The sequence below is a fragment of the Porites lutea genome, chromosome 6, assembly GCF_958299795.1.
Source record: "Porites lutea chromosome 6, jaPorLute2.1, whole genome shotgun sequence".
Taxonomy (NCBI): domain Eukaryota; kingdom Metazoa; phylum Cnidaria; class Anthozoa; order Scleractinia; family Poritidae; genus Porites; species Porites lutea.
The window spans coordinates 13,898,509-13,912,939 of record NC_133206.1 but is presented as its reverse complement, the minus strand read 5'-3'; the positions used below and the strand labels follow the sequence as shown (position 1 = coordinate 13,912,939).

The following is a 14,431-nucleotide window of genomic DNA, read 5'->3' as shown; positions in this document are numbered from 1 at the left end:
AGAAACGTTAAAGGCGGATAAGAGCAAGTATAATGTTTTGTAGCGTAGTAGAAAAACTGTACTATTCCTCTATAGCAAGATCGCTTCGCAAAAATATTTTTCGTCGCGTCTTATGTCAGCAAATGGCAAACGGAAATGCATTTATTCCCAAGAAAATGACACATTATCCCTTACTACTTACGTCTCTTTGCAGCATCAATTCATCGAATCCAAAATCTGCACCATTTTCCTCTGTAGCATTCCTCTTCAACGTCTTAGGATTCATCTCGTCCAGAAGGAACACCTTAGGCGGGTTTGCATTCTGATTGTCAATGTACAATCGTCTGAATAAACGATCTCCTCTCACTTCCTCCACGTACACAGTTCCAGATCCACCGTGTTGTACCCCTGATGACACTCCTCCCAAAGCATAAAAACCACCTCTATACTCATCTTTGAAAGTCACGTGAACTGCAATCCGTCCTCCTGAGCCGCTTCCGCCGGTTGCAGAATTGAAGGTGTTACCAGTCCCTCCGCGAGCAGATATAGAGCCATGGCCACGAAGGTAGCCTGTTGTGATCCAGACACTTCCACCACTTCCACCTCCACTTCCTTAAACATTAATGATGAATTACTGAACATTTGAAAGAAAGCAAAGAATAGGTTCCAGGAATTCAAAAAACCCCAGAGAATTCCAATTTTTTTGAAATCATTCCGGAATAAATATGGCATGGACTGTAGGATTCGGTTAAACCCTTTTCTTAAATTTTTATTTGTCGCCTAACAGCTAAAAAAGAAAGTTTTATCTTTCATTCCCTTCTTTAGAGTCTCATCTCTCGTATGAAAATCCAAATTTAAATTACCAACAGTTGGAAACCACTTTTTCTGTTTTCATTTAGGTGTTATCTTACTTAGTCAGACGACGACCGTTTCAGGATAAATCTACTTCACTGACCTGAATTTGTAGGAGCGCTGTCGGCGTCCACATCAATAATACCACCCAATCGGAAGGCATATCCAACCACGACACGAACTCGCCCCCCACCCCTACTGCCAGCTACACCCCCAGTACCACTTCCGCCTCTAGCACCAGGCAGTACAGGTTCATACACAGATCCCACTTCCTCGCCTCCGCTGACCTGGCCTCCGTCACCGCCAGGGGTCCCGTGTCCCGCTCCGGATCCGCCGAAGAGAGAGTCCTGCCCTGACCCTTTAGTTTTGTTCAGGAATCCTCTCCCTGAGCAGTCGAGCCTTGCGTCCGGCTCCAGGTAAAAATCGGTGGCTTCAATTTCAAAGAATTCAGCTTTGAAGTAAGAATTGAATTTGATGTCCTGCATGAAAAAAAAGTTTCATGATTAGACCTAAAAGGTTATCACCTTTAGGAAATTCGTCCTGGACGAGTATTTCAACCACCGCTGACGAATTAAAAGTGATAATAATGGTATTAGAAATACAGCTCATCTTAAAGCAGTTTTGATTTGCCCTGGTAGTCATACAGAAAAAGTTTTTAAAGGATTACTGTCTTTATTTGCTACCTAGGAATATAATAAGGCCTGAGTATTGCCATAACGGTGTTTCTTCACATGTTAAGTCAAAGGCTAGGAGACATTTTTTTGCGTTTAACCTTTTAAATACTAACGTTTCTTTTTTTGGTGAACATGTGAAGTTTCCTTTTTTCTTTTTTGAAAAAGCAGACTATTTGGAAGAGACTTGTTACACTCGTACTTGGCACATAGCTCTAAGGCGGGGAAGGATGTCCAGTTTTGCGAGCCACAGAATTGAAATTCGAATTTCCTACCTTAAAATCCCATTAAGGTCACTGAAAATTTTTTATCTGCTGAGTTGGATTTGCGAGAGTCTCTCTTATTTGACTGCTGTGCTCGGGAATAGACTGATGAGTGCTTAAATTTCTTTCTTATATTTCCAATGCAAAGGTCACATTTTGTTTATTCCTTATTTTGAAGATGACTAGTTGACAGGTTTGCTATTGCTTACCAAAGAGTTCTTAAACTGAGAATCGGTATGAGGCTGATTTAAAAGCTAACGTTTACTTTCTTAATAACTTAGCTTCTTACGTACCAAAAGACTGACAATAAAGCGAACTCCCATTGGTGGTGGGTAATGTATAACGGTACCACTGCCAAACTCCAGCGTTGAGAAACTGAATGTGCCGTGATCGTCAATAAAACGATATTTTCCAGCAGCGATTCCTGCAGTATGAGCATAAAACCCAATCTTTATGGTGCGTTCGTACGCCACATAAAAGTGTTGGACGTTGATCAGGCGACCGTTCCATTCAAGTGCTACGTCACCTCGGCCAACAATATGCACAGACGTTGCCAAGATGGCGTTGGAACCTTTGTCTAGTTTGAAATTAGCATTCGTCCTAGTAATTGTGTATACTCCATCTAGGAACTCCGCTTTGAGCGTCTGGTTCGCGTGTACGTGGATCAACCCAGTTCTGTCTCCCTCAACTTGGTGCACTGTCAAGTTCAAACGCCTGCCATCTGCTGCCAGGTGAAGAGCAGCCTTTTGAACAAGATGAACTTCGTCAAAAGTGTATGAAGTCAGACTTCCATTGAGGGTGACATAATGATCCCAGGTTCTCCCTTTGTTATCCAACCGAAGCTGTGTGTGCGAGTACTGATTTCGCGTATCTTTAAGATACACTGTGCCAGGTCCCCCTGCGTACAGAGTCAAGTCCTTGGACTTATCACCAGCTTCCCCTCCAACAGCAGTGTACTGACCCAGATACATATTCTCTGTTGGTATGTGAATGGCGATGCGACCTCCAGATCCACCACCCGAATTCAGACCATCCCCTGCACCGCCATTAGCAGTGATTGATCCGTGACCGCTGAAGCGCCCGCATTTAATCCAGATGCCTCCTCCACTGCCACCTCCAGCATTCGCTCCGCTGTTTGCGTCCTGACCATTACAGTTTATAGCGCCATCCACGTAGAGGTTGTCGCCGATGTCCATGTAGATCAGCCCACCACCTTTGCCGCCATCACTGCTACCACGGCATCCGGGAGTACCATACATTTTAGGTGTGAAAGGACTCCCACCAGAGAGAAGCTCGTTAACGCCAGTATGGCCTACAAAACAGAATGATTATTTTCTCACCACAATATTTATTTTTAGTACATACTAAAACAGTGTGGATAGTGTTTTTCACGCACTCTGATTGGCTACTCAAACTCGGGATATCCAGTGCTATTCACTGATTCACCTCCAGCCCCTCCGAGGGAGCGACGCCGAACTCTCGTACTTACGAGCAAAATGACTTCCCGGTGTGCTGTCATAACAAACAAAGAAATTTCACAAAGAATCAAACAAGCTGTTCCCGAAATGCACGAAAAAGGTGACGAAAGTCGGTTTGGAAGTTTTAACAAGTAGAGCTTTGTCTGTTTGACTTGAATTTATCGATGAAACCAGAGAAAAAGTTTTTTGCTTACAAATGCAAAATAAGTCTTGCATTACGTTATTTAACTGACATGTTCATAAATAAGCTTAAAACTAAATTCAATAGTTTTCTTTTTTTTATAGAATGGTTTCAAATACAAAAAGAATTCACAACTCCTTTTGAAGAAATTTCCCCGCAAGAGCTAAACAAATGCCTTCAAAAGTTTTATTTGTCGGCAAAGAAAACGCGACGGCCGTTCAGTCATTTGGGCGCCAAAATTGTACTCGTTGGCAACTGTAAATGAGTTAAAAATCATCATTTTTGTGCTCAATTATCTCACTGTCTTAGTTTATACTAAAGCAATTATTCACCTCAGTGTCAGTGGCTAGTGGAGGTATGGAGCACTACTGAAGTACACCAAAGTAGGCGACTAGTTATTGTTTCTTGTTCTTTTTTGCGGGTGCAACAGTTAGGTGGGAAGAGTTTCGTACTTTTATCAACCTTACCTTTCCCTCCTTTACTGCCATAACTTCCGCCGGAACCCCTGCACGAACTCGGCAGACCATTAGGGTCATAAGGACTGGGCCGATCTGTCCCAGAGGCGGTGATTCTACTTCCGGTTTCAAGTAGAAGAGATGTGATGCTGACACGGTACGTATCTGCGACAATGACGGAGCCGTATTTCATGTGGAGGAGACCAACTTCACACTGCATTCCTCGGTAGTCAGGGAAATATACCTGGGAGCCATCTTGAATTTCAAACGTGGCTAAAACAAACGTTCCTGGAGCAGCAACATTGAGTGTTCCATTATAGAAATCGGCCGAATGGGCGTGTGACTGGAATCTCGACTTTAATCGTTTGGTGATGAATAAGTGTGTGACATCTATCATTCTTCCATCAAGCGTAAACGAAGATTCTCCCGAAATTTGATCAGTTCCCTTCGCACCGTCACCAATAACGTACAGTGATGCACCAAACACCATCTCAGCGTTATTGTCAACTCTTAGGTTTACTGCAGGTTTGGAAACGCTGTGTTCGGTGCTGGAAACCTCCAGATAGATTCTCTGATTAGCACGTGAATGAAGAAGTCCTGTGCGATCACCAATCAATCTTGCCATGTTTAGAACCGTTCTCTCCTGTCGCACAGCCATGTTAAGCGCTGCTCTTCGGAACAAATGGACTTCTGAAAAACTATGCGAAGTCATATTTGTTTCATCGATTGTTACCGGATCGTTAACTGATCGCATTAGGTTGTCAATTCTGTAAAAGAGAAAATAACCTGTTAGCAACGGCTTTAGCGTCACAAAAGTTCTTCGCCTAAAAGCAGTTTTCTCTTCCACTTAACAAAAGGCGACCAAGACCTAAACGCTAGTTTCCAATTAAGGATTTTTTTTTAGTTATAATATTTCTTCAACAGCTGACATGCGATAAAACCACGTGCCAAGGGACTTGCATTTTTTTACAACTGATATACGTAACGTCAGGACCCTATTCCGTGATGAAATCACTATAACTTTGTGTTATTTTATCCTACGTTGAAGACTAGCCAAATTCAGGAAGAGGTGGTTGTATTACGGCCAGTGCACAGAACAGTAATTCTCGGTTCAAATTCCTGACCAAGAGCTAAACTCGTCAGGGTAACACTAACTAAAGCGTGAAAAGTTAAGTGATCAGTTTTCTTTTTACTTGCTTTTGCTGACCTCACATGTTCACTTTTCACATTTCCCCGCAATGATATCTTCATTAGCACTTCCGGGTTAAAGAGATAATGATAAATTTTTTGTACAAAAAGAATTTAATCAGTTCTGACTCAAACCAACCTAAGTTGTGTGAACGGCCTCTGTGACCGAACGTCCCTCAAAAACACAGTGCCTGGTCCTCCGTGTGCACCTGAAACAGAGCTTCCGCCAAAGGACACATAGGTACCTCTGTAGGTATTTACGTTTGAATAAATTGCTATTCGCCCTCCTGAGCCTCCTCCAGCGTTGGATCCATCCCCGTTACCACCATTAGTGTTAAGCTCTCCATATCCTTAAAAAGTCGAACAAGAGTTGGTTGGCTGTAGTAATTACTCAACTGCCAAAAAAGTGCCAGCGAAGAAATGGATTTACATCATTACAGACCAATATATGTTTTATCTTGTCGACGTCTCTTTAAAATTATAATGTTATAACAACTTAAATCGACAACACTTTTGTTTCTTCCACATCAATAACTATAGATGGCGTGCTAATCTATATTGTGGAAATAACAAAAGGTCACATTTCTCACAAAATCGCGCGCGCCAAAAAAGAAATATAAGTACTGCAATTTTCAATGTCTAGTTTCACACAGACAATAGCGTTCGGAGAATGAGTTTGCGAATTTCAACATTTATAGCAAAATAATGCTTAGTTAAAGCGCATGTTTAGGTAAAAGCCTTCGTCCAAAATCCTGTTAAAGAGAAGAATGCCAATCATTAGTCAATGAATTAAGGTAACATTACAATGCAAAAGTTGTAAAAAAAGTTGTTAAAAAGATTTTTAACATTATACCTGTAAATCTGTCTGTGTTAAGTAGCAGACTTCCTCCACTTCCACCTCCGGCGCCGCTATCATTTACAGCACTTCCACCTTCGGCCGTAATGGAACCGTCATTGGTAATTAACGTTCCTGCCACGATTTTAACACAGCCACCTCCACTTCCACCAATTTCGTGACTGTGTGGTCCACTTCCACCCCTGCGGCCGGATTCTTTGGGTTGGTAGAGAGAGCCATAGTAAGAACCCCCGACAGCTCCCTGGTAACCTACCCCACCGTTACTAGAATGTCCCGCTCCTGAACCTTGAGGAAGAGAAGATACTTCGCTAGATGGAACAGCCCTGCGCGCTTTATTACTACCAGCAGCACTCAAAAGTCCTCCTGTTTCTACATCGAGGCTCGAAGTGACAATGTTTAAATGATGGGCTTCCAAAGCCGCGTGGAATTTCACATTCAAAAATCCAACAATCATGTTCATCTCGATTTCATCCTCCATCGTTACCGAACTACCACTGAATAATCTAGCGTTTGAAAACATGAACGTTCCCGGTGGCTCATTGTCCCGTAATGTTCTTGATCCCTTCTGAAATTTGACGACCCGTCTTTGAGTGACGTACAGGTTACGGATTCCATTCAACGTTCCGTTACAATTTAAAGCTACTGCACCTTCACCAACTATATAAACAGTTGTTGCCATGACAGCTTCAGCTCCACTATCAATTCTAAAATTTACAGGAGTCTTAGTCGTTGTCAATTGGGCCTCTACGACTTCTATGATCGCTTTATGGTTTCGGTAAAGATGTAACAGACCAGAGCGATCACCGTAAATTTTCGCAATACTCAAGTTTGAAACACGTTCTGCGTTAGAATCTGGAAGAATCCGTAAGGATGCCTTGCGAACCAAGTGAAGTTCATCGAAGCGATATGATGTCTTGTCCTCATTCAGTGTAACATACTGTTCCCAGCGTTGTCCTTGGTTGTCAATGTGTAACTGATTAAAGGGGAGTTTTAAACGGACGTCCTGTATGTACACTGTTCCAGGTCCACCGGAAGCAACACTGCTGGTTGAAATTCCACCTAGGGCTTGCAAAGCTCCACGATAAGCGTACCGAGTTTTAAGATGAATCCCAATTCGCCCGCCGGCACCGCCCCCTCCAGCACCATCACCCTTTCCTCCATTAGCAGACACTGTACCTGTTCCAGATAAGGTAGTTTCTATAGAGATGAACACACTTCCACCACTTCCTCCTCCCGCGAGAGACCCTTGGGATGCATGTCCACCGTTTGCTGAGATAAATCCGTCGTTTTCAAGGGTGTCAGTGTCAATACGAATTACTCCGCCACCTTTGCCTGCTGTCCCTACCAAGCTTCCATTCCCACCAGGCCTACCTGGTTTATGTGGTTTGTAAAGTGTGCCATATGGATTACCTCCGATCAACCCATTATATCCCTCTCCGCCAGCACTTGCATGCCCACCGCCAGAACCGCCGTTAACTGATGTTCGCCCCTCGACCCCGTCATTTTCTTGTGAATTAATGCTGTTGTTTGTCGTTAGAGTCGCACCACGTCCAATGATTAGCGTTTTCGATTTGATATCAACAAAATTTCCACGAAGAACGACTCCACTCTTCATATCCAATTTTCCGACGATTATTTTCAAATTTGAGGGAGCGCCAAAGTCGGAGCCACTTTTCAAAGTCACACTCGCGAACTGTTGCGTCCCTGGATCACTCTGAAAAACAAACCGTTTGTTTTGCATCAGCGTTGTCTGCGAGGTACTTCCAAATTTCACAGCGCTTCCTGACTCGACGACAAGATGCCTAACATTTGATAGTTTGCCATCCAGTGTTAGCTTGGCGCCGTCTACAGTGAGATTTGAAGCCATAACTAGGTTTGCACCCCTCTCCACATAAATGTTAGATGTTAAGGTCAAGTGACTTTCTTTTGCTTCCAGAACCGCTGCTAACATGGTTTGATTTTCCCTGATGGCAATTTCTCCAGTGCCATCTGAAACGAAGCTCGTCACTTGGATTGTTTGCAAAAGTCGACGTAAATTGTAAATCTCGAATCGAGACCTGCCTTTTAGTTGTAGTTCATCAAAAAAGTAATCAACAATTTCAGCTTCATAAAGTACTGTTTGTGGTTTATTAGGGGCCGACACGAGGTTCTTAATAAAAAGACGCCTTCGTGGAACAAACTTTTCGTTATCTTGAATGTAAAGAGTCCCTGCAGCACCTGCCTGTTGTCCACTACCTCCTTCTGCATTCAAGGTACCCTCAAAACTCATGGGTCTCTGCAAGTATATGCCAATTCTTCCACCACTACCCCCACCTCCATTTAGTTTTCCACTGCCACCTCTTGATGCAATAAAACCATTTCCAAGAATGTCATCTGCCGAGATCCAGATGCTTCCACCGCTACCGCCTCCACTGTTAGTCGCCTCTCCACTCGTTCCGCTCACCGTTATTGTTCCTTCGAGGAATAGTCTTCTAACAATTGTCAGACGAAGATAGCCACCTCCTTTTCCTCCGGCTCCGTAACTAGAGGTACCCCCACCACTGCCAGTGCCATTTGGATTAAAGGCTGATCCGTACCACGCCCCTAAATTCCCCGTTGTAAGTCCACCATAACCACCGTGTCCAGCACCAGTTCCAGAAGACTGATATCGTCCTCCTGCTCCTGGACCACTCTCGCTGTCATGTCCTTGTGCAGACAGATCCAGTACAGCTCCGTCGTGTATAACAACATCAGAAGCCTTCATATGTAGCCAGCTGGCTTGTAATGTAGCTCCAAAGTTTAATTCAAGCCTGCCGACTGTAAGAGGAACTCTTGACAATCTGGCATTATCAAACGTCAGAAAAGCATCACTTTTTAATCTGAGCGAGGAAAACCTGTATTCTCCTCGGTTTGTTATGAACGTGTACTCCCCATCAATAAGTCGAGCCGTCCGCGCTGAAGATGAAAAAGTCACTTTTCTATTCTCTCCAATTATCATGTCTAGGATACCGGTCAACGTTCCTTTAAAAATATTATTACTTCCCAGAAACATCACCTCGTCTGGAATTCGAATCTCTCCATCAGGGTCCACGTGAAAGCTACAATAAGGTTGCAAATACCGAGACCCTGGCTCAGCAGTGAATACAACATTATCTTTCACATAGATCACACTGTTAGAGTCAGTTATTAACTTTCCGACCTGCATGTTCTTTTCTAGATGAAGCGTTACTTTTCCATATAAGCGAAGTTCTGTAAAATCATACAAAGCCACTAACGATTGGTTTAGAAAAACTGGAACAGAGAAGTTAGACATTATGCCGGTATTATCGACATAAAGTTTTTTAGTGCGGAGTGCCGTTTTCCCAACCTCGATGTATACAGTTCCTGGTGATCCACTTTTATCTTGAGAATTACCGCCTCGTGCCCTGAAAGTGCCACTAAACTCGTCATCACCTGTAATAAATAAAGAGATGCGACCACCCCCGCCCGCACCTGTCACGCTACCGACTCCATTGCCTCCTTTAGTTTCAATTTGTCCGCGGCCACTGAACTTTCCAGTGATGGCAATGTCTACACTTCCTCCACTACCACCACCAGTACTTGTGCTGTCCGCATCCTGACCGTTCGATGATATCAATCCATCAACAACCAAATCTGATGCCTGTACATGTATGATGCCCCCTCCCGTACCATGACCACTACGGGGTTGTGATGTACCACCTCCACTACCGAACTCTGCTGCTTGAAATACGGAACCGTAGACAACACAGCTTTGGATAGTATTACCACCACCACAGCCTCCATAACCACCACCCGTCAGCGACGAGGAACTGCCTGCGCCAACCCCAACTCCAGCCGGATTGCCTAACCCGTCTGCTCTTAGAGTGCCGTTAAAGGCAACATTAAGTGTTGGTGTTTTCACTTTTAGGTACCTCCCTTCTAAAGTTCCGCCAAACCCCACATCGATTAACACCGAGTGGAGTTCTACAGGCACTTTTGCAACGTTATCTACTTCAAATTTTATCCACCCTCCACTTGAAACTTTTAGAGACCGAAAAGAGTAAACGCCAGGTGTAAAGGCGAATGTTCCAATAGTTCCAGTTTTTGCAATAACGACGGAGGCTCTTTGGCCCACATTAACTTCTTGTCCACCAGTAAGCTTTCCAGCTAAGTAAAGGGAAGGCGTAATTACCGTTCTTGTTATAAAAAGGACTGGTGCAAGATTCAGCGTCGCTCCCTCATCAACCACCATCGCCCAGGGGAAAACAAATGGCCGTGTAGTAACAGCTTTACCAGCACCTAGAGTAAGCGTCTGATTACGTTGTACGTGAACACTTCCACTACCATCGCCGTCAAGGTTTTGAATCGCTATCTTCATTTCTGCATTCGTAACCTTTGCCACTTTAAGACGAGCTCCATTCACTAGTTTAAGGAGCCGCATTGTATACGAAACTTTCTTTTCGTGCATGACAATTGTGTTCGCGTCAGTTTTCCTGTTTCCGTTGTCTACGATCGTGGAATTAAGGGGCAGTCCAATGACATATTCTCGGATGAATATTGTCCCAGCTGCTCCACACGCAGACCCGCACCCTCCAAAAGTAGTGAGAGTTCCTTTGAATGGAGACTTATCTGTTACATACAGCGCAATGCGACCGCCGGACCCACCTGATGCAGCACCAAGTCCCTTGCCTCCATTAGATACAATCTCACCATGACCATGCAAAGTCCCTGACCGCAAAAACACACTACCTCCACTGCCTCCACCACTCCAATTATCTGCACCGTTAACACTAATTGTTCCATATAAATTCATCTTTTCTGCGACGTCAATAAAAATAATTCCACCACCACGAGCGCTGTTACCACTGCCATAATGTAGTGGTTCAAATACCGATCCGTACGAGGCTCCTCCCTGGGATCCCCCACCTTCTCCTCCATGGCCACCTCCGCTACCAAGATTTTGAGCTGCACCTGGACCGCCAAGGAAACCACCAAAATCAGATGTTACTTTAGCTTGGTGATCTAAGATAATATTAGTAGCACTGATATTAAGAAACTTCATACTTGCTTCAGTCGTTATTCTAGCTCCCTTGCTTAGATGTATTGAATCCGCCTTTAGTGTGACATTGTCTTGGAAAAAAGTAAGTCGTGCATTTGTGTGCAGCCTTAAAGAGGTAAGATGAAACTGCAGCTGTGCTAAACGTTTTGTGACCATACCATAAGCATTCACCTGCAGCGAAGAATTCTTTAGAAGCTCTAAGCTGGGTGTTCTCAGTTGTCCTGATGAAGCCACGTTAAAAACCTTGCCAATGCCAAGTATAGGTGCCACTACATCCAAAACCCCAGCAACGACGACTGTAGGCGAGCTTGGACCGACAAAAACAGGTTGACTATGAATATACAAGAAACCGCCTGCTTGTACTTCAAGATCACATGAAAATCGTTTGGTTGACGATGGAAAGTTATGGATATCAATTCTACTGCCATTCGAGACTGTAAGCTTCCCAGTTCCATCTGTAGAAAAACTCTTGATCGTCATTGACTGAGCTGTTGATAGAAAAGTTCCGTTCTTTTCTAAACGCATTTCATCGTACGTGTGGGACGCAAAAAGGCCTGGCAGACGAGCTGGAGGGTATCCGCTCCCTTTGTTCCAGAAAACAAGTGTTTTATAAAAAGTGTCCTTTCTTTGATCCCTAATAAGAATTGTTCCCGAAGCTCCGGCTTTATGCCCTGTACCACCAGTAGCATCGTACACACCAGTAAAAGCGCTTTGATCTTGAAGAACAGTTACACCAATTCTACCCCCACCTCCTCCTCCTGCTGGAAAACTGGCATCTCCGCCACGAGCCCTGAAGACGCCAGATCCTGTCAGGAAACCGGTTATTACTTGGATGCTTCCCCCGCTGCCACCGCCGTTTCCTGAGGATCCTGCTCCTCCACTAGCTTCAATGAGTCCGTCGTTGATCAAGTCCCCAGTGTTGAGGATAACAACACCACCGCCCTCTCCCTGGTCTTGACTGCTACCACCACCAATAGACCCATAGTCAGTTGGGTGTGAAATATTACCGTAAAGGGACTGGTTGTTAGAATGGCCTCCGCCAAGTCCTCCATAACTTCCACCGTTGTTAGAAGACGCTGGAATTGGATTAGCAAAGGTCGACATCTTTGCGACAATCGATCCACCAGAATAAACGGTCAGCGTAGAGACATTTAACGAGCTTGCACTATTCCTGTTTGTTCCTGCTTCAATATACATCGTTGCGTCTCCTTGTATTTCCAAAGAATTGTACTTGTAATTTCCTAGCGCTAAGCTGCACCATTGGCCTGGAAAAAGTTTGAAGTTATCGTAATCACAAGCGATGAAGTAAGTGACGTTATAATGTGTCTCGTTTATGATGACATATGCGGTTTCATTTGCAGATATAGCAACAGAGACGTTCTTGAAAACCAAGTATGACTCGTTTCTTTTCTTGTAAATATGTTTACCTACACCACAGGGGTTATACAAGGTTTTGGACGCTAATGCAACGACTTCATATCCATGGGGGCAGTCTTGTCTGTTAAGAGAGGGTCCACTAGTATGATCGACCCGTTTCTGGACTGTAAGGGGTATATCAGATCCAAGTTTTGCGCCATGATCCAGCCGTAACAAAGAGCTAATGAGTTTAACCTTATTTGGAGAGGATGATGTAACGCTGCCACCATCTTTTATCCGTAAGGATGTAAGCTGTATTGCTGATACTCCCTGATTAGGAGTTTGCCTAAAACCAGTGTGTCCAGGATATTTGAGGAGAAGTCGTCCTTTGTTGGCTATGGTCAGATCGGATATTCCAACAAGGCTACCAGTAAGGGTAACCTGGGTGTCACTACTAATAAGGAAACTACGTGGCACGGAAAGCGTACCCCCATCTTTTATTTCAGTATTAAATTCAAGTTCCATGGATGGTAAAACATCACCCGTTACGCCCGCATAAACATCGTGATTTGCTTTAATTACAAGCCAAGCTGTTTTGTCACCAGAGATTTTTCTGGTTATCAGCGTCATGGGTCTTCCTGGAGAGCAAGATACCATAGATAACGTGCTAGATTTTAGTAGCGTAATCTTGTCAAAAGTGTAATCGATCTGCTGTGGATCACAAACAAGTAGGCTTGGCGACTCGAACGCTAACACACCACCTCCCTGCAAGATCAGTTCTGACTGCTCTGCTTGTGTCTGAGTCGTCTTCGAGTAAAGAAACCCGGAGGCTCCTACCTTCTTTCCGCTGCCCCCATGAAGTGTGTAGGAAAAATGAAATGGTGATGTTTTGCAGTAAACTGCAGCTATACCTCCGCTTCCACCCCCACCCGTTGACGCTCCACCATCACCGCCACGAACATCGAGCAATCCAGTGCCCTTGATGAAGCTGGCATTTATGAGCAGACTGCCTCCTGCACCACCACCACTTTCATAGGCTTTAGAATTCTCTCCTCTGCCCAAGATGAAAATAAAAGTAACGTTATTTCAAACTCAGAGTACACAGGACTAACTTTCGGCTAGGTTACACCAGACTGCTATAACTGAGGCCCGGTGCATATAACCCTAAAGCGTCTAAATTCCCCTTATTTGTCTAGAATCGAATATTTGGGCAAATACTTTGCCCAAATATGGAAGCAGAGAACTGATCACCCCTGTTCAAAAAGGAGCTAATGACCAGATTCTTGCAACCCTTAATTATCCAAGTACATCCGTAGGTCAATAGTACACGCTAAGCCGTTTACATTTTGTTATATAACATAATCCACCAACGAGAACATTTATATAAAGGTAGTGGAACCCACGAGGGTGTTACCATTTACGCCAGATAAGCTTCGCTATGACGTGTACGAATAATTTTCTCTGCAACGAATATTTCCGTTAACAAAATCTTGCTCGATTTCTAGATTTCCGTCTCAGTGTACATTGCAAAACATTTTGCAAGTTATTCTGATCAGCCTTTGTACATTGCTGTTAATATTACATATCTGGTTGGTGTCCGCAATGACGTCATTTAGCGACAACTTTTGTCCATTGTTTTTGCGGCCGTTTTGGCGATCAAGAAATGCTTTCTGTTTGATGAACTTCGGCGGCAGAGGCTCTTTACAGACAACACTGAAGTGATTTCAACCATCAGCCTCAACATACGAGCAAAAATCAACAATTGTATCGCCTCTCATTTCGCAGACGAGCCTGCCTCTCACTGTTATGTGTATCGGAAGTTCGTTTCAGTTTGGCCTTTTACCGTGAAAGCCTTGCTGATTTCCCAACAAATTTTTCATAGATGTTGCATTAAGCTAACGGACAATTTACTGGTTTTAGCCCCGAACTCGGCCGTTGAACCTGAGTTCAGCTCGCATGCAAACGTGCCGTGTTTTGTTGTTGTTGTTTTCATCCCGTGAACGAAATAATACTAAATGTGCTTTGCAATACACATATGAAAATAAAACAGGTAGATGAAATAAAGAATAGAAATAAGAAGAAGTAGGGTTCTTCACGACAGGAAATTTGCGACG

General features: G+C 43.9%; 1 protein-coding gene across 1 annotated transcript in view; it reads right to left on the bottom strand.

Moving 5' to 3' along the window:
* Window positions 1–14,431, bottom strand: part of LOC140941905 (uncharacterized) — a 126,090-nt gene that overhangs the window by 43,026 nt on the left and 68,633 nt on the right. The window contains 6 exon segments of the mRNA XM_073390908.1: window positions 182–591; window positions 935–1,310; window positions 2,059–3,077; window positions 3,892–4,646; window positions 5,207–5,417; window positions 5,921–13,371. Coding sequence (XP_073247009.1) covers window positions 182–591; window positions 935–1,310; window positions 2,059–3,077; window positions 3,892–4,646; window positions 5,207–5,417; window positions 5,921–13,371 — 10,222 coding nt within the window.